General features: G+C 37.0%; 2 protein-coding genes and 1 long non-coding RNA gene across 4 annotated transcripts; 1 reads left to right on the top strand and 2 right to left on the bottom strand.

The window, feature by feature from the left end:
- The first annotated feature begins 466 nt into the window (after positions 1-466).
- On the top strand, positions 467-3,258 carry LOC112194871 (violaxanthin de-epoxidase, chloroplastic). Of its 2 annotated transcripts, none has more exons than XM_040517106.1 (7): positions 467-634; positions 1,026-1,083; positions 1,223-1,533; positions 1,626-1,789; positions 1,885-1,981; positions 2,099-2,490; positions 2,596-3,258. In XM_040517106.1, exons 3-7 carry the CDS (start codon positions 1,252-1,254, stop codon positions 3,095-3,097), a joined length of 1,437 nt encoding a protein of 478 aa, XP_040373040.1. In that variant the 5' UTR covers positions 467-634; positions 1,026-1,083; positions 1,223-1,251; the 3' UTR covers positions 3,098-3,258. The 2 variants fall into 2 exon arrangements, with proteins under 2 accessions (XP_040373040.1, XP_024190884.1); XM_024335116.2 differs by having other exon boundaries at positions 469-634; positions 1,617-1,789.
- Positions 3,259-3,412: 154 nt separating this feature from the next.
- LOC112192428 (probable serine/threonine-protein kinase PBL24) lies at positions 3,413-6,490 on the bottom strand. Its single transcript, XM_024332166.2, has 5 exons — positions 6,072-6,490; positions 5,341-5,561; positions 5,025-5,214; positions 4,531-4,922; positions 3,413-4,433 (listed from the first exon to the last, which is right to left on the bottom strand). The coding sequence occupies exons 1-5, from the start codon at positions 6,160-6,162 to the stop codon at positions 3,750-3,752; spliced, it is 1,578 nt and encodes a 525-aa protein (XP_024187934.2). The 5' UTR covers positions 6,163-6,490; the 3' UTR covers positions 3,413-3,749.
- A 10,723-nt stretch (positions 6,491-17,213) lies between these two features.
- On the bottom strand, positions 17,214-18,630 carry LOC112193817. The gene is made up of 2 exons (XR_002934041.2): positions 18,257-18,630; positions 17,214-17,700 (listed from the first exon to the last, which is right to left on the bottom strand). It is a non-coding gene; the product is annotated as an uncharacterized LOC112193817 (long non-coding RNA).
- Between the last annotated feature and the right edge of the window lie 2,392 nt (positions 18,631-21,022).

The following is a 21,022-nucleotide window of genomic DNA, read 5'->3' as shown; positions in this document are numbered from 1 at the left end:
GGGGTTTGGTCGTAGTTTTGATCGTTGTCGTGTCTTTTAGGATTCGGGCGTGTTGATCAAATCATCATCTATTAATTGTTCTTATTCCAAATAACGTTGTTTGGAGTTTGGTGCATCACTTTTGGTAGTTCAGGGCCAGATGGCTAAGGGACTCCAACCATCCCATATAGGACAATGGGTATTTTCATAAATTTGTTCATTGAAGAAATTGTTCAAATTTGTTCATTGAAGAAATTGTTCAAATTTGTTCTGACTCGAGTTTTGGAGAGATAACTTTCTATGTATGATACGGGCAAAAATGGTACATGTCAATGCCTTCTCCTCAAGGCTCAATAGTGTAGTCCAAAGAAAAGACAAAGGAAACAAACAATAATTAATAGGTAAAGAAAAAAAAAAAAAAGAAAAAAAAAGCCCAATTGGATACGTTACGGCCCTGGTTTCCACACGCTTGCTACTCTGTTGTTGGATAAGAGTTTGGCGCCCTTCCCTTCTTTCCTTCCTCACACACACCTCCTCTCTTTGCCTGCGTCGTCTTTTTGTGCACTACATGCACTTGTCCTCTTCATTTCACTTCCTGCAAAACTAAGATAAGCTGCTGCTGCCATGCATATAATCTTCTCCAACTCACCCCTAGGTATTCTCTCTCTCTCTCTCTCTCTCTCCCCCTATGTACCCAATATTGCACATTGCATAGATTCTATATTTCACTTTCTAGTTGTACCAAACTTGTTGCGTCTTAGATTGGGTAGTGAAAATTTGAAACTTTCAGCTATTGGGTTTCAATCTCTCTACAATAGTTGGTCTTATCTAGACTCTAGAGCATGTTGAAGAATTCATTGCTTGACAATAGTCACTAGTGAAGTTTGAGAATTTAGTGTTGATTCATTTATCTGTATGTTTTGGTATTGACAAAAATAGGGAAAGTTATCTTCTTTGCATTTGGTATGAAGATTTATGAGTTTTTATGTACTGTCATTTGAAAATTGTAAGGAAAATAACTATGTTCTGTTCAAAATGCCATATAGATCTTCTCTCCATTGGAACAATTGGATGATTGGATCATCATTCTCTGAAAACAACTAGGTAAGACCAATTTTCATTTTTTTGGTTACTATTGTTGAATCAATTGTATCAAAAGAATTGAGGGAATAAAGTTCTCATTTTGTGCATACTATACAAAACAAGAGAATGACTACCAACTCATATAATGAACGGTGTTCAGGTCCGAATTTGAAGCCAAGTTACTGAAGTATGGCACTGGCTGCGCGTTCAATCTTGCTGTCCCATAATGATAGTATTGGCAATACATGTATGAGGTTGGGATTTACAAGTGAGGAAAGGTTTCAGAAGAGAAGGATGGTTGATTTTCAAGTGGTTGTGAAATTTTGTCCCAATAGCAGAAAATCAAGATACTCCCAATTCATTAGTTCTGATAGAAACTCTTCTGGTTTGGGGTCAAAATGGTCTTCTCTGCTCTCTAGCAGGACAGAGAAGGCTTTTTTGAAAAGTGGCACAAGAACTAGTGAAACTGAGGTAACTTGCGCAATGCATCTGCCATTGGTTTTTCTTTCTAATCTAGCTTGTAATTGATGATTTGTTGTTCTTCATATTTCAAGACTAAACAGGTGATTAATGTTATACTTGAAGAAATACTCAGCTTCATTAAAGAGTCGAGTCAGTTTCACTTCATGAAAGTAGCTGGTTTACTGGTATGCACTCTCATGGTGATTCCATCAGCCAATGCTGTCGATGCTCTCAAAACTTGTTCTTGCTTACTTAAGGAATGCAGGTAATTCAATCAGCTGGCTTCTTTAACATGTCTGCAGTTCTTTTATTTTATTTTTTGGTCTTTAATTTGATTACTGGAGCTTTTGTTCATGTCAGGGTAGAACTTGCAAAGTGCATTTCAAACCCGTCCTGTGCTGCCAATGTTGCTTGTCTGCAAACTTGTAACAATCGACCTGATGAGACGGAATGTCAGGTTAAGTTTGTTTCACATGTATCTCTATGTTGATCAATTTCACAGTGCCAAACTCAATAGGAGGGAAAATCTGATATGTCATATATGTCTTTGTCTTTGTCTTCTTTCTTATCTCAGATTAAATGCGGGGACCTGTTTGAGAACAGTGTCGTTGATGAATTTAATGAATGTGCAGTGTCACGAAAGAAGTGTGTACCTATGAAATCCGATGTGGGAGAATTTCCTATCCCAGATCCTTCTGTTCTTGTTCAAAGCTTTGATATGGAAAAGTTTAATGGGAAATGGTTCATTACTAGTGGCTTGAATCCTACCTTTGATGCTTTTGATTGCCAAGTGCACGAATTCCATACAGAATCTGGCAGACTTGTAGGAAATTTGTCTTGGAGAATAAGAACCCCCGATGGTGGTTTTTTTACTCGAACAGCTATTCAGAAATTCGTGCAAGTTCCAAACCAGCCTGGCATACTATACAATCACGACAATGATTATCTTCACTATCAAGATGACTGGTAATTCATGTCACATGTATACCTTATTTTTTTGGGTCGATGTGCCTTTTTTCATTACCTCAAAGCATTACCATTTTACCAGAGCTCTGAATATGACTTATGCAGGTACATTCTATCTTCACAAATAGAGAATAAACCGGAAGACTATATATTTGTATACTACCGTGGCAGGAATGATGCGTGGGATGGATACGGTGGTGCTGTGATATATACAAGGAGTTCAGTTTTGCCACAAAGCATTGTTCCTGATCTTGAAAAAGCAGCTAAGAGCGTGGGACGAGACTTCAGCAAGTTTATCAAAACAGATAATACTTGCGGGCCTGAACCTCCACTTGTAGAGAGGTTGGAGAAGACACTTGAGCAAGGGGAGAGGGTCATTATAGAGGAAGTTCAACAGATAGAAGGGGAAGTGGAGAAGGTTGAACAGACAGAGCGGTCATTGTTTCAAAAGTTAGCAGAAGGGTTTAATGAGATTAAACAAGATGAGGAGAACTTCTTGAGAGAGCTTTCCAAAGAAGAGATGGATATATTGAGCGAGCTCAAAATGGAAGCAACCGAAGTAGAAAAGCTTTTCGGACGAACACTTCCTCTTCGGAAGCTTAGATAGTCGGACTGAAGGAATCATACGCTTCTCGGTTATACCATACTGTTGTTAATATATTTTTTGCAGAATGCATGTAAGCTGAAATTACATATTATCCTTCTTGCAACCAAGCTATACTTGGCTTCCACAATCAAATATAAGTCTTCTACTTTTGTTTTTGAGCATCACAAATTTACAAGAGTTTACTTTAGCCAACTGATCCCACAGTTCGACGACTATATACATAAAACTCAAGAAGGTAAGTGTGGTGGGTAAATATAATAACAGAAATTCCCTTGCCAATTTACCCCATTGTCGTCTCAATAATTTGGCTTATTACCAAGGGTTAATGCCTCTCATACTTCAGTAAGTTTTCTTTGTTTCTCTAAGTTTTAATGTTACATTGTCATTGAAGAAAGAAGATAATATCACACAAGAAGACCTCAAAGTCAAGTATAAAAAATGTTGGAAAAAAAAAAAAGATAGAGGAGAACCTCATCATAAAATTCTTGCCCCAAGTCTTGATTCGGCTCTTCAGACGTGAAGGCTTCTTCTTTGCTGTCTCTGAGGGACAAAAGTCTTACATGGCTCATCATACAAAATTAAAAATCCGATATTGAATGCATGTATGTGCAAGAAAGGACGGTCTAGTGATCACTCTTTATAGGTGTAACATTCATTGATTCAGGTTCCCTACGACTGGAGTGACTGAGAGGTCCACTTCGGATGATTCTGCGCTCTTAATTTCGCCAACCTTAACAGTACTCTCTTCTTTTTGTGGAACTCTATTGTTGCTATGAGAAACACCTTCTCCGTTCGATTCTTCACTGTTGCTTCTAGAAGTTACACTTTCAAATTTATCTTGGCTTAAACTAGTATCTTGATCACCCTTGTTGCTCTTGCTTTTACTTCTCTCGTCACGTGAAGAAACGCCTACGTCTCGTTCAAATGAATGCCATTCTTTGGATTCTACACCACTTAATTGACGTAAGTCTTGGCCATTACCATCCTTATCTGAGTTGTCATGGCTGTGGTTAATGTCTGAACTTCTGATAATCTCATTATCTGAAGCCTTCCCATTGCTGTCATCATCATCAGAAATATCAGAACCACATTCAGAGTTACCACCCTGGTTTTCAGTACTAGGGATTGTACCAACTGGAACAGGAGCAGGACTAGTGTGAAGAAAACTTAAAGTCGTTACAACGTCACTCATGAAGGGCCGGACTGATGCCTCATCTTGCAGACACATGGCAGCTATTGCAACAGCTTGATTTAGATCTTTCTCAGGGAATTGCTTGTTAAGACGACTATCTGCCATTTCAGGAAACTTTTTTGGGTCCTTGAATAAGGGTTGTGCCTGGTCACACGTACAAAACAAAGTTACATTAAATTTGATAAACTGCATGTAAGGTCACACTCTCAGGTGAAATTTAATTAATGAGAAGGTAGTTTACCCAAGCAACTAGATTTTGCTCATCATTTGCTCTTGTAGTGTCAATGGCTCTTCTTCCAGTAATTAGCTCCAGTAGAATAACTCCGAAACTATACACATCCGACTTCATTGAGACTTCACCAGTTCTCGAGTACTCTGGAGCACAGAAACCATAGGCACCCATCAGCCTTGATGGTCCATGCATCTTATCTCCGGCTTGGCCAAGCTTGGCAAGTCCAACATCCGAGAGCTTTGGATTGAATTCTTCATCTAGTAAGATATTTGAAGATTTGAAGTCCCGATATATAATGGGTGGATTGGCCTTCTCGTGCAAGTACTCCAATCCCAGAGCAGCACCATAAGCTATTTTAATCCGCGTGTACCAATCCAATGTCATTTCACCTGTTTGATTAGCTGCACATAACTATTGAGGTCAAATACACTCATGATTGATATGGAACTAATGAAATAGCCCTAAATCAAGGAAACAGTAGCAGAAAAGAGGATGGTATGTACCGAGAACTCGGTCTTCTAGAGTACCCCCTGGTATGAATTCATGAACCAAAAGCCTTTGATCTCCGTCGGCACAATATCCAATTAGATTAACTATGTTTGGGTGGTGTAGGAGGCTTAGTACCAAAACTTCTCCGAGAAATTCCTTGTGTCCATGCATTCCATTTCTGTCAAGTTGCTTCACAGCCACCACCTACAAACAAGATAGGAAAACAAACCTTATAAGTACATCAACAAGTGTTCATAAAATAAACCAACATGAAAGAACAACTTGCATTTTGTACACTCATATTGAAAAGAAAGTAAGAGTTGTTCTAACCTGCCCACTCGACCGAAGAGTTCCCTTATAGACTCTTCCAAATCCACCTTCGCCCAGAAGGCACTCCTGACGGAAGTTCTTTGTTGCTGTAGCTAGCTCACGGAAAGTGAAACACTTTGCATTGATTTGTGATTCATCAACTTCCACACTTGAGTGTGTCCGGTGTGTTGAGTGTGTTGAGTGTGTCACATGTCTCTCAGCGGGTCTTTGTTTTTTCATTTCTGCAGACAAAAATAGTGATGTTTAAGACGCGTGCAGGAAGGTTAGTATAACATAAAGGGAAGTCCCTTCCACCATTGTTCCAAAAGCTGTTGACAGCATTATGAATCACAGAAAAGGAGAGGGATTGAGAGCATCAAACGTTTAACCTGAATGTAGAGTTCAGCCACACATTTATTATCAAAGAAGATTTCTGTCTAAATTGCAACCATGCCTTTCATATATATATGTTGCAAGTGTTAGTTAATATTATTGTTTTCTTCCCATAGCTTCTATACAAGTAAACACTACAAGGCTAAAGGTAGAAATTGCATTATAAATTTATAATCTCATTGGCTTCTGAAACTTGATTTTATTCCTCGAGAACATATATGTTGCTATTTCACAATGTAGTCTAGACAAATTTGATGTAATTAGGGTTTATAAACGAGATTTGTTTTTTTGGATAAGTTACCAGTGAAATTCTGATATCAGAAGTAATTAACCAATGATTCAAAAGAGAAAACACTTACCCTGTTCAACAGACGGTGCAGAGGCATGATCTACTCTCCTGATACTTGATCTCTTATTTCTCTGTGAGCCAAAACACGGAAAGCAACTCATCTCGTCCACTCTAGCAAGTTAATGCTTTTCAAAATAAAGCAAACATACACAATGCAAGAAGGCTTTCCTTCCAGTTTTTTAATGTACAAAACTGTTTGACAAGAAATGAAATGAGACGAGACGAGGATGAGGTGGAGGAGTGGGATCAGGGTCCTCCAAGGAAAGTGAAGAAGGAGGACCCCGAAGGTGGGGCGAGGGCAGCTAATTGCAGTTTGGAGCTACGAGGGAAAAAAACCTGAATCATTAACAAACAAAGGAGAAGAAAGCGAATGGGATTGCCAAGTTTTGGAGGGTACAAAATGTGAGACTTTTCCTTAGACTTCTCGTCAGAAAAAGGTGGGAGATGTGAGGGGGATGCTTTCCCTTTTGAAAATAAAGAGAGGAAATTGTGGGAATGTAATTGAATTTCAGTTAGCAATACAGGCTATACAAGGGTGTCCAACCAATTGAGGATGAATAATCTTTGTCATCAGTTATTTAGGGACATTGTTTTGTCTTAACATGCCATTATAACCAGCTCGGCAGCTCTAAATTGTTCATTTTGTTGGTGTATTTTAACAAAAATCTAATCTTCACACCTCACAATCATTATAGATCGAAGATAACCTCTCTATATTCTAGCTACCTCAAATATCTCAATGACTTGATTTATAAGCAAAAAAACATTACAAGGGACTTATTGAGTTATAATCATACACCTAGAAACCTATGATTTGGTATGCACAATGTAAAAGTAGTTAAAAAAAAAAAGTCGAAGCTAATTTCATTGAACAGCCTCAGCTGCCATTTGAAGAACAGTTGTAAACCTTAACACAAATGTCCACAACCCTCCATCTTTCACTTATCCTCAGAGATGATATTCTTATCAGTAAAAAGAAATCCAACTTCATCACCACTGTTTTTATTTGTCTTGGACTCTTGGGCTATCAGAAAGAGAGAGGAAACTCACAACATAAATTGACATTAATGAAATACCTTTGATTTACCTAATCTGCAGGCCAGAAATTAATGAAATACCTTTGATGTACAATCCAGTAATTATATCTTCCTGAATTACAGTAAATTAGTACCATATTCTATATACTTTTGCTTAATTTATTAGTAAAAGCCAGTACTTCGATTATTATTATTGTATAATCTTTCAGTTGAAGGAACGTTTATGTGATTTTGGGGGTGAAGAGGAAAGTCTTTGTTCAAAAGTGTATTACCCCTCCAAATTGGGTTAAAGAATGTAAAAAAAAAAAATTGTTGCAATAATGAAAAGATTGATTGCAGTACAAAGAGTGCGACTTGCATGGCCGCTATGCCTACGAGTGTTAATGAGAGCACTTGCAAACCAATAATCAACATGTCACGATTGATCTTGCGAGGAGGAAGAAATAGAGAGAAGATAGAAAAGATTCATAATAGTGGGTACTGCTTGGGACTTATTTTGAAGCAAGATTTGGATTCATGAAGGATCACACCGTTGAGTACTCCCAGCATGGATTTACAACTCCCTAATTAAGAGAATATAAAAAAATAAAAATAAAATAATAAAGAGCAGAGGTATTGTTTGTTGGAATACCGTAATTCTTGTGTAGTTGTGTTTCTAGCTGGATATTTACTTATTTAGGTGACATACATAAATTGTTTTAAGAGGTGCAAGGTTTTTCTATTTATGTGCTCTTTTCGATCTTATTAGTGGATCAAACCAATCCAATGATTTGACCGTCTAATATAAAACTTTCTCATGTGACCTTTTTTTTTCTTTTTTTTTGAAAAGGGGTTTGGAACCCAGCCTACCTGGGAGACTCATGTATTGTCATTTTGTTCGTTCCTTTTGGTGTAAGTCTACATTGACTATTGTTTAGCCAATGCTCTATAACAACAATTAAGGCCTCTATGAGCGTGAGGTCGCATTTATAAAGGTTTTCTAATCACACTAATTTACTATTATATATTTCAACCAAAAGTGGGAAATCTTATAATATTCTGTTTCCAGATACATTTCCTTTTTTTTTTTTTTTTGGTTGGACGATTCTCATGAAAGATTCATTTCCTCTTAAAATATGTGTTATTTGTTGACTCACATGTTGATTATGTAAAGACTTTAAAATTTAAACATTTATCACAACTTTGTACGGTGGTTATATAAGAATTTGGACTAAATTCAGTTTAGTCCATTAGACTTTAGGCCAAACATTAGTTTGGTCCTTCATTTTTTTTTTTAATCAAACTCATCCTTGATCTCTCAAATTCCATCAACATTTGAATCCGGCGCCAAAAGTGACACCATGCACTAAGCTGGACTCAACAAGGAGGGCCTATGTTTCAGTTTCTAAACCTAAATTTATATGAAATGTCCAAAATAACCCTACTAACCGTTTTCCCTCCATTACGGCCTCAGTAACAATTCCTAAAGGTGTAAACCGTTCCCTAATTGAAATCGTAATCCCTTCTATCTCTCTCGAGCTCTCTCTATGTGTTCGTGAACCACCTTGAAAATTTGGACCCTAGATTGAAGAACCCAGACCAACCTATTACTGGATTAGAGCATCGACATGGCTGAGTCCAATGACTGGATACCTCGATTGGAAAATGGAGGCGAAGAAATTCCAAACTGCGGTGAGTGGTTGAATTCGAAAATGAAGATTTCTGCCTTTTTTTTCCGAGGTTTTCTGTTTTGGGTTTGATTAAGAGGTTATTGGTTTTTCGATTTGGGGCCTTGTTTATTCTTGGCTATATCGTATTGCATTCGAATTGAAATTTATTGGCTGTTTGGTTACTCAGTTTGGAAATTTAGGGTTTGGAAGCTTCGAAGTACAAGGTTGTGATTTTAGGGTTTAGGTTTGGTTAGATAAGGGTCGGAAGCTTCTCATTTGGGGGTTTCAAGAATTAGGGTTTGGAATTGTATTTTGTGGTCTTCTGTTTCTCTTTATATAAGAAAGGAATTAAATATGCAAGGTTGCATGTGCTTGTTGTTGAGTGACTTGATGCATAAACTCTCGCAAGCATACGAATCGTGTCAAGATAGGGAAGTATTAAACCCAAAATTATCATACCACTGGGATTAGTGGCTAACCCACAATCCTTGGATAGTCGGAACTAAAGTCACTAAGCAAATAAAGGAAAGTAAAACAAATAAAAATGCTAATCTACAGCACCAAGCCTTAGTAATGCTCGGCTTTGATTCTCACCAAAGCCTAATCAAAACTAAGAGCCAATGGTGGATATTTACAATGAGTCGGAGTTTCAATATTTTGAGAGTGAATTTTAGATTAACAAATTGTAATTAAATGCAAAGAAATTAATAAAAGTGTAACCAAATAAATGGGAATGTCGAGTGTTAGGGAGGTTCCTTCACCCAAATTCTATGTGTCGGAAGCTAATATAATGTAAATGCAAATCTCCTACTTTGGCGGTAGTCATATCGAAGACGGTTCAAGGCTCAATGACCGAAATTCCCTTTCATGGTATTCCTACTCCGGTTCAAGGGTCGTAGGAACTCACTTGACATAAATTAGAGCCGGTTCAAAGGTCCCTAATTCACATCAAGAGACCTAGAGATCGATGAATTAGACTACTAAGCGTCCCGCCCATGCAATCATGCAACTGGTGTAAATCACCATGCTTATAACCCCTCGAATACTAAATTGAAGGTTTTTAGCTTAGGAATTAGAGGGGGTCAAGCCTCTAACTCCATCCTAGACATGCTCAAAATACACACCCTAGAGTTGACTAGGTTCTTAGACATGCATTTTAACCCAACAAAAATAGATATAAGCATCCATCAAATGAAAATTGCATCATTACATTAAATTAAACATCTTTTACACAAAATTTGGGCTGGGGCACACAACCCTAACCCCCAACAAGAAAATTACTCACTACCCATAATTATGAACATCAAAGATAAAAATTCAAAGAGAAAAGAGTATAGAAGTGTAGGAGAAAACAAGAATAGTCACAAATAGCCAAAAAGCTAGCATGACTAGTCTTGATTTACAATTACCCAAATCTTGAATCTTGTAGAGGTTGAAGTCCTTGATGAATCCTTGAAGCTTTGGGTGAGATCTCCTTGAAATCACAATATAAAATTAAGGCAAAGATGAAAAGAAGAAAAAGAAATCGAGGAGGGAGAAGAGAAGAAGAGGTGAGAAGGGAGAGATCTCCCCAAATTCCGCCAACCTATGGTGTAGAAAAAAAAGTCTCAAGCTTATGAAATGTATGTGCAAAGGTGCTTAAATACCCCTTTGGGTTCTAGGGTCAAGATTGGACTGGTACCCTAGATCCAATGGCTAAAAAACAAGTAGAAAATGGGTAAAATAAATAGACTAAAACAACCTAATAAAAATATAGAGTATTAGAAGTGTAGAAAACATTTTGGAAAATATAAAGAAAATAGGAGAGAAAACTTGTAAGTGAGTGTGTGGCTAGTGTGAACAAAAATAAATATCTTCATCCACATGTATGAGGTGTGTGGTCCACTAATTATTATTGTCCTTACATTAATTTTGAATTTGAAATTTGAATACAAAGATGTAATAAAAATGGGCTTGGGTCTCGGACTTCTTGGTATTGGGTCAAGTTGACTTGGTTGACCCGATGGTCAATAAGTTGACTTTTCGTCCTTTTGTCAGAAACCCCATTTTGCTCCAATTTCGCACAACTTCTTTCGAAATCCACAACTCCGCTTATTTACTACAATATAAATAAAAATAGATTAATTACATAATAATTACTTTGGTGATTAGCTTAATTATAGTGTTTAGAACGTAATTACGCGCATAAAAATGAGTGTAATCATTGAGTATGTGAATTACAGGATTTAAGACTGGGTCTGTGGTCCTGCAGGGCCAGTGGTCCTACTAAAGAATTTATTTTTGGTCGGTTTTGGTTGTTGGAGCAATTAAACTATGTTGTTGGCTTATTTATTGTCCTTTATTGTGCTTATTGTTGTTTTATGCAACCGTACCATGTTTAGGGCTATATTATGGTTTACTTTTGACAAGGTGTTGTGACCGTTTGGTTAGTGGTATGCTGTTATAACAATGTATTTTTTAACTTTCAGTTCACCCTGATTATTTTACCACCAATGTATACCATGGTGGCTATATAGATCACATTGAAGGTAAGTACATTGGAGGAAGCATCAGTTACTACGATAACGTTGACAAAGACATAATGTCGTTGGCTAAAGTGGATGGCATGGTGAGGAGCATCAACCCTAAATACGCTGGGACAAGGATAGATTACTGGTATTCCATTGGCAGTGAGGAGGATGGAAAGACAAAGCTGAGCTGTGACAGTAATGTAATCAGAATGTGCTGCATGGTGCCTGAAATAAGGCTGGTGATACTTTACCTTGACCATTTGGAGCTGGACCCTGCTTATGAAGAATCTCTAGATGATCTGTTCATGTATGAAGACCAAATACCTGGTTGGAGTCAAACTGCATCAAACAATGTTGTCATAGAGAGCTACCAGATTCACCAAGAAAGCTAAGAACAAGTGTCAAGATTGAGGAGCTGCCTGATTCTCCTAAGAAGCAGCATCAAGTGCCAAAACAAGTGAAGGGAAAAAGGTATAAGAGGCATGCAATTAGGAAGGCCTTGCCTGGTGTGAAGATTATTGAGCATCAAGAGGATGTGCTAACTCAAGCAAGCAGAGTTCCTGTCATAGATCCTACTGATAAGTGAAAGGGTAAATTGGAGCTTGAGCAAGTTGATGGTGATAGTAATGATGACTATGATGGTGAGGGTTTAGAAGGACAATATCATGGTGATGGTTTAGGAAGACATGATGATGGTAAGGGTTTAGGGTTTAGAGATGATGGTGAGGATTTAGGAGGACAAGAGGGAGAGGATGTAGAAAATGAAGTTAAGGATGGCTGGGGATCAGGTAAGGATGGGGATGAATGTGTGTCTAAAGGATTATTGAAGTTCAGTTCAAAAGAAGATAGTTAAGATGATGACTATAACCCCGCTGATGATGATGATGATGATACAGCCTATGGAGTTGATGATGACTTCTTGTTTGACTGGTTAACAGACCTTGAGGGATGTGAAAGGGCTCCAGAGGAGGGATGTGGTATTGCTTATGTGGGGAAAAGTAATGTGGATGAAAGAGGTAAGGATGATGACAATGAGGATATGTTTGGGGCTATTGACTCTGATGAAGAAGGAATAGGGCAAGAACACAACTCTGATGATGATGGAAATGAAGCTAAATTTCCAGAATTCAACCCTAAGGTGGACATGAAGGACCCACATTTCTACATGGGTATGTTGTTTGCTACCCCTCAAATCCTGAGAGCAGTTATAAGGGAGCAGACAATTCAGAAGGGTTGGGTCTCTATTTTTGTAAAGAATGACAAAAAAGGCTGAGGGCTATATGCATGGCTTAGAACTGTGACTTTGAGCTCTTTGCATCCAAGATGTAACATGAGAATACATTTTAGATTAAGACCTACCAAAAAAAAGCATAGATGTGCAAGAGTTATTGATAACACTACTATTAGAACCCCATATCTTATTGAAAAGTTTGCTGACATGATACAACTTAATCCTGACATCTCAACAGGTAAATGTTAAAGTCCACTTCTATTTTGTTTACAAGTTTATTGAACTAAATATGTATTTTGTGGTTGATTGCATAAGTATATCTTGTTTTCTTGCAACAGAAGCACTTATGAAGTCCATGTCAGCTAGGGTAAAGGTAATGGTGTCCTTTCAGCAAGCATACATGACTAAGAAAGCTGTTGTGCAACAACTTGAAAAGTCCATGAAAGAACAGTATGCAAGGGTGCAAGAATATGCAAGTGAGCTGAGAAGGGTGGACCCAAACACAACTGTTGAAATCAAGTGTGATTTCAACAATCCTGACAAGACCCCTGTCTTTAAAAGAATGTATATCTGCTTGGGTGCACTGAAGATGGGGTTCAGGAGTGGTTGTAGACCAATTTTGGGTGTAGATGGCTGACACTTGAAGAGTGCCTATGGAGGTCAACTTCTTGCTGCAGTGGAGCTGGATGCAAACAACACCACCTATGCGGTAGCTTATGCAATGGTGGAGCAAGAGAGCAAGGATTCTTAGCTGTGGTTTCTGAGGCTTTTACAAAAGGACCTTAATATTACTGGAGAAGGAAATGGATTTACATTTATTTCTGACAAGCAAAAGGGGTTGCTTCCTGCATGTGAATAGGTTTTCCCTCTTGCTGATCATAGGTTATGTGTCAGACACCTATGGACCAACTTCAACAAGTTGTTTCCTGGAAAAGCCATAAAGGTCCAGCTTTGGTCAATTGCCAAATCCATCACTCTGACTTATTTCTGGAAGGAGATGGTTCTGATTAAGCAGATGGATGTAGCTGCTTATGACTGGTTAACTGGTAATTTGCTTCCTAAATTTTATTTGCTCAAGTTTGGTTAACTGTTATTGCTTGCTACTAATTCTTTGTGTCTTTTACAAATTACAGACCTTGCACAACCTTCAAGGAACCCTAAGCACTCGTGTGAATTGCTTTGTCGTGTGAAGTATGAAGTACTCGGTATATAATTTTAGTCATTGGCCAATATGGGTGATTCATATGTCATTGTTTCTGTTAAAATTGAACTTGTGATGCGTCACTCATCAGGGCGGACTAGAATCTAGACTTCAGAACTTGGAAGGAATACATATACGGGTGTGCTTCAAACACTTGATGCTTCTAGTCCACATATTTGGATCAGGCAACAACTTGTTTATCCGATTCTTTGTCCAATTCCTTTCAAGTTCCTTCGACAGAGCGTGACGGGGATCAGGTGGAGAAAGATTGACAGATTTGTAGTGAAGCAAGAAATGAACATAGTTATGAATGATGCTCAACCTGGCATACAAATTGAGAGCTCAAATGTGATTAATGTTGATGATGTAGTTCAGACATCTTGGACCTGGCAACTAGTTCAACTCTACCAACCTCTCCACGACATAATGTTCCGATTAAGTTTTGTTGAGATGACCCGGTCATTATGTTTAGTCTGATACAAGTTATGCTAGTTCATGATACACACACACACACACTAGTTTTCCTCCACACATGTTCTGCATGTGCACGTGTTTTTTTTTTAAAAAATTTCAGAAAGAAAAAAAGATAATGGATTAAAACAGTTATTGTAGAGAGAAGTTAGTGGGAGACAAAAGAATTTTTTGTTTATTTTTTTTAATAAAAATATAATTTGTAATTGTCATATTTTCCTTGTGATTTAATTAATTCTTAAAGTTTTTTACTATTTCAGGGTCATTTCTGTCAAATTTTTTAGTTTTGGCTAAAAAACCCTCTTCTTTTAATAATAGTAAATATGTATATATATATATATATATATATATATATATATATATATATATATACAGCCCCCTTCCAATGAGGGATGCCTATTTTTGGCCAACTTGATGGATAGGCTCCCAGCCCTTGGATCAGGTTTAATGAGCTTGGACGGCTCAGATCGTAAACAGTGATAAACAGTGATTTAACCCTTATCTAACCCCAATTCCTGAACTCGGGCGCGAAAAGGGATACTCAATTCTTTCGATTTGGCGCTCAGAGAAGATCGGGAAGCGGAGTGAGAGAACGATCAAACAGTCCGCTCAAGAGAGAGATAGAGAGCGTCGAAGAAACAAAGGCTTGTGGTATCCTGATGTTTACTTTCTAAGACAAATCCGGTATGGCTCTTCTTCTGCTATGGTATTTCTTTTCAATTATGTACAAGGACCTCTGTTCTGATGCTTGTTTGATGCTCAATTTTATGGGTTTATTCACATTTGTTATTTTGTTGTTCTAATTTTTGTCATCAATTCACTCTTTATCTTTGATTGTCTATTTGAAAAGAATTAAACTTTTTGAGTTTACATGGGAATTTGATTTGATTAATATGGAGGACCTGAAACTCTTTGGCTTTTGTATGTTTTAATCGATGAAGTTCTGTGCTATGAGCTTATGCTCGAAACAAGTTCTAAAAGATCACAGACTTGAAAATACAAATGTTAAATCAGGCCCTTTTGTTTCTTAGTCAAGGATACGTTTGGTGATGTTTTATAAAGATTTTGTCCTTGTATTTTTCTTATAATTTGCAGATGGTATGGTTTGTGTGTTTCTTCCTGCTTGAACACTATAGTTAGCATGAATTTCTTGATGTTCTGTTCATCTGCGATTTTGTCTTTATATAATAATCACTGGTTCTGATTTTGTAGAGTTAATATGTCCTTATATCATGTATGAAGCTAAAGAGGTCTACCTTTTGCTTCTTAAAGTTATTTATCAAATAGGACCTTCATTTAAGCTGATCCCACGACTGACTCACCTCTTGTCTGATAACCAGTAATGAAGATCCATGAAGTTATGGACGAGAAAGAATCAACTAGGACATATTTATAATTGTTATATGTGCCTTTATTTCTCTTTTAAAACAAACTGTAATGGTGATGTCTTTCACTCTTTCTCCATGTAGCTTTGCAGCTCATTGAAAATGATGTGGTTGCTGCAATTGGCCCACAATATTTTCAATTCTGTGATCTTTTAACATTTGTATTTAACTTTTTAGTCCTGCTGCATGTGTTTAGTTTCATGACTTTGCATTCATCAATTTGAAAACGGCTTTGCATTCATTTGAAAATGGCTTTGCATTCATTCATTTAAAATTGACTTTGCATTCATTAGTTTAACGAAAACTTTTAGTTTTCCTATATGTGTTGTGGCATTCTGTAATTGATAGAAGAGCTGAATATATGACAGATAATAAGATGGTTGTACCTGCAGAAATGGAGACTAATGGGATTATTGTACCTGCGGAAATGGAAACTGAACCTATTCAAGCTATCCCTCCGTCAAAAGAAAATGTCTCTACTTCAGCTTTCTATCCTCAAGTAAGGAATGAGCTTAAACCCTTCAAGGGTTAGCAATTTAAAACATGGGAAGAGGCACATGTTAAAATAGTGGTATATAATCAATATAGCCGTGTAATTTGTAAATTAAATTTTGATTATAAACCATTAATTGCCTGGGAATTCATTGTTGATGCACTATCACTGATTTTGCTTTTTCAATTTTTATATACATTCAAGTTTATAGACTTTCTTTCAGATGAGGAATGTAGGTGCTTAATTTGATCTCCAAGCAGCTTTAGACCATTTAGTATATTTTCTTTATTAAATCCCAATCTTTTCTTTGTTTGAAGTAATTTATGTCTACTTTTAGGTTGATCATGAGTAAATGGTGCCAAGTTATATGCAGGCTTTTTTCAAAGATGACCAATTTTTGAGACACCAACTTTAATTGGAGATTTGCCATTTCCTTTTTATGATCTGTGTATGCAGAGGTAATGTTGATATTACCTTTTTTTTTTTTGGATCAATGGTCATGTTGATATTACACGAAGCTTATGTTGTGTGTAGACAGAGAATAAATTAAAGCTCCTTATGGTATGGTCCTAATGACGAAGTGAATGAAGTATTTGATATGGACAAGGCAGATCATAATATTGGCTTATAGACATGATCAATTCCATACGATGGGATACCATGATGGTCTACTGTTTCAGCAATTTCAGTTTCTTTCAGTTACGTTTATGAGTCATTGAGTTTTATCAATCCCAGATGAAGTTATATATCCCTACATATGTTTGATTTTACTGACAGTGCAAATGCAGGTTCCTTCTCAGTTCTCACTGATGCAAAGTCACAAGTCTAGCATTGATGTTGATTGTATATATATTCTTGTATATGCCAATTGACTAGTTGTAGGTTACAATTTGTTGTAGTCTTGCAGATGCTTTTGAGGCAGTTTTTTCTTTAGCCAAAATGAGACAATTGTAACAGCTGTGCTGTTGCAGCTGCAGATCAATGATCAAAGTTGTTTTCTTAAATATCAGTGTTTTTTTTTAATTCATATTCTTGCATGCTAATTTTTGTAGAGACAGACAATGTGAATTGTAATTCTTGTGCTTATTTCAATTCCATTTGCTATTGATATGAACTGATATGGTAGTATAATAGTAGCAAATGGAATTCCACTAATTGAAATGGAATCAAAGTTACTTCAAAAGATTCTTCAAATTTAGAAAACTACACAAAATTCCACATAATTTGGTTCAGAAGAGTTCTACATAATGTAAGACAACAAGGTTGTGTTCGCATCCAAAACTAGACAGACACAACATATAGAGATTCAATACAATCATCTTTCCTTAAGGAAGAAACATAAATGATGTCTGCTCCACAATAAGACCCATCTAGCTTTCAGCTTCTTTAACATCATCCTCTGGGTTTGATACATCTGATTCTTTGTGATCCTTCCCTTCAACCTCAGTATCATCAACCTTGGAATCTCTTGTCACGTCCTGTAGCTGCTCAAAATTAGGCAACAAATACTAGTGAGCAAATCAGTACAAACGAATAGGCAACATATGAGAACCTACCCCACTTCAGTGTTGAGTGATAGCTTGAGTTCGAGAAGTCTTTAATTCCAGAGGCACTGACATCTCATTAGTTTCTTTCTCATGGGGACTGCTAACATCCCATTAGCTGCCAAAGACAATCAAATCCAAACAAAACATATATGATTACACAGTTTGTCAAAACAAAGTTTGCTTATTCATGTATGAGAGTAAGGATATTCAGTAGATACTAAAATTGAAAATGTATAGAAATTCATTAATTCACAAACCATATCAAAACAACCATATAATTGGCAAAGAAAGAATCAGAAAACAATTCTGAACACATTTCAACTCTTCATTCATCTAGAACTCATGAATTCCTATCCCTTAGAAGCAAATAAACAGTCAGTAATTCAACAAACTCAATTTAAGAAATCCAGAAATTAACAAACAATAGAACAAACAGATTTCATGAATCAAACGCATCAAGCTTTCCATAATTAAAATCTAAGGAACAAACTAATGCTGAAACAGATCTACTAGCCAAATAATTTCCAAAACAAAAAACAAGCTAAGAAGAATACAAGTATCTGTTACAATAACAGAGATCCGCCGAGAAAGTTTCAGCCAATTCAAAATCAAGGTCAAAATATTAAATCAAACTCAAGAAATCATATACTCACTACAAAGAGAAAACCCACTTGAAGAAATAGATGGTGCTTGAGATGAGAATTGGTCGGGTGAATTCTCTGAGCGTTGTTGATACTCTCCAGAACGAATCGGGGAGATAGGGAATTCGGGGTTGGAGGCTTAGAAAAGGGTGAAAACCCTTGACTTAATCTGATCGGACTGTTTGATCGTTGTTGATACTCTCTCTTGAGCGGACTGTTTGATCGTTCTCTCACTCCGCTTCCCGATCTTCTCTGAGCGCCAAATCGAAAGAATTGAGGATCCATTTTCACGCCTGAGTTCAGGAATTGGGGTTAGATAAGGGTTAAATCACTGTTTATCATTGTTTACGATTTGAGCCGTCCAAGCTCATTAAACCTGATCCAAGGGCCGGAAGCTTATCCCTCAAGTTGGCCAAAAATAGGTATCCCTCGTTGAAAGGGGGCTATATAAATATATATATATATAATATATATATATATATATACAGATATATATTATAGGATAAAGGTGTCTAAAATTGTCTATCATGTGTTCAATAAGTCTTTAACAACAATACAAAAGAATTATTTTTTAAGGCAGAAAATACCACTTTTCCAATTTATAATAATATAAGTACCATTTTGAAATTTGGAATGAAGAACACATTCAACTTTGCTATCAAGTTATCTAGGTCATACCAAATTTACTTTAAAAAGTCGAACTGTAGAGCTCTCGTCTCTCTCCCATGACTGTCTAGGGTTTGGTCTAGGCTAAGCTAGCCTTAATTTCTTGACAGATCGGTCCCGATCACTTCCTGAGAGGCTGCCATGTCCGCGCTCTGGCACCCAAGCGCTCTGGCGTCCTATTTTCACTGGCCTCTTCTTCTTCTTTTGGAGATGGAGGGCTACTCGGTTGGTGGCAGGGTGCTACAGCGACAACTTTTGGGCGGTTGCTGAAAACCATGCAAGGGCGGTGTGACAATCCAGACTTCGTTCGTCTGGTGGATGCGGACTCGAGGAGGGACAAGCTTAGGTATTCTAAGGTGGTCAGTTCTGCCGGGGATAGTAGACGGTTCATGATGGCTCCGTGTTCATGGCGGGAGGTCGATCGTGGTGCAGGTGCTGTGGCTGACAATGTGGAAGCTAGGGTTTGGGCTTCTGGGATGGTTTCTCATGTGACTGATCGAGCATGGGCTATGTGATGTTGGGTCTGGGCTTTTTGCTGATGGGTTGGGTGATGCGCTCAAAGCGAGCGCATAATTTAACCCTGAAATATCGTTAGTAGTATAAGCAAATAGGGATCGTTCTATTCCGGGGATTGAGGGTACACCTGTAATTGTGAAACAAATAAAGAAAAGTATTATTTACAAAAATAAAATAAAGAATATAAATATATACAATTGTATAAACAAATAAAGAATTAAAATAATAAAGTATTATTTACAAAAATAAAATAAAGAATAGAAATATATACAAGTGAACAAAAATAAGGGGGGGTTTAGGATTCTTAAAATTAAAATTAAAATAAATAAAATAAAGAAAACGTAAAAACATATATACAAGAGTGGAACGCAAGGAACAAAGATAAAAATCAATTCCATGTAATCAAATTCGATTCAAACCCTATAATTGTTCTTCCAAGTCATGAGAGAGGAGTTGATCATGTGAAACATTCGAAAGCAAATGATTTCCCATATTTTACTTTTCAATGCTAATTAACCTAAGCGAAAGCACCTAGATTAATCCTATCAAACATGCAATCAAGCCCTAGAAAGCTAGTCAATCATGACATGTTCAACGCATTAGACATAGAGAAAGGCTATCAACTCAAGTGTACAACTTAGTTATGGAAAAGTCCACCTAATTGCAATCCTCTTCAATTAAATTCGATTCTTGTACAGAACCTTTACTACTTTTGATTCAAGTTACACAAAACGAAAAGTCGATTTCATGTTCTTAAACCTAGCACCAATTACATGCAAATCCTATAAGTGTCGACCCAAATAAGATAAACATATAAAAGTTTTCTGTAAAGCAAATTTAATCGAACAAACTCACATAAGCAACTTAGAATCACAATTATAGAATTCGAAAACTTTATTTAAACATAGAAATTGGGCTTAAACTTTGCCCTAAACGTTAGGTTAACTAGAAACAAGTTCATACGAAATCAAACAAGGAAACCAAAAAGGTTACAAGGAAAAGGAACGAATTACACCGTGAGTGGAGATGGAGATGGAGAGCTAGATGGTTGGATCTTGAATCTTGGAAGCAAGCCTTCAAGGTGGATGATGGAGGATATGATCTTCACGGCTCCTTCTTCTTCTTCCTCTCCTTGCTTGAAAACGCAGAACTTTGCAACTAGAGAATGGAGAAGGAAAATGGAAAGGAAATGGTGAGACAAAGAAGATGGAATGGATGAAGGAATTTTGTGAGAGAAAATGGAAAGGAAATGGAGAGACAAAGAAGATGGAATGGATGAAGGAATTGGTTTTTAGAATGAGAGGAGAAGGTGTTTATATAGGGAAGAAAAAGAAGAGTGAAATGATGAGTGGAAGAAAATAATGAAAGTGGAGTATGAAAGTGATTTGTAAAATATGGAAAAGAAAGAGAAATGATGAAATGAAAGCAAAGCATGAAGGTGCAGCAACATGGAAGTGATGATGATCTATTAAAGAGATTGTAGAAAAAATATATCCAAGGAAAAAGAGAAAAGCATCTAGCTTTCTTCATGTGGGTGGGAAACATGAATATGTGGTGTTGAGCTGTTTTCAGGTCAGTTTCTTCCCCTTTATTCCTTCAATTATTTCTCCAACA

Source organism: Rosa chinensis, chromosome 3 (genome assembly GCF_002994745.2).
Source record: "Rosa chinensis cultivar Old Blush chromosome 3, RchiOBHm-V2, whole genome shotgun sequence".
NCBI classification, from domain to species: domain Eukaryota; kingdom Viridiplantae; phylum Streptophyta; class Magnoliopsida; order Rosales; family Rosaceae; genus Rosa; species Rosa chinensis.
The sequence above is the reverse complement of the archived record's forward strand: the minus strand, read 5'-3'. Positions and strand labels throughout refer to the sequence as shown.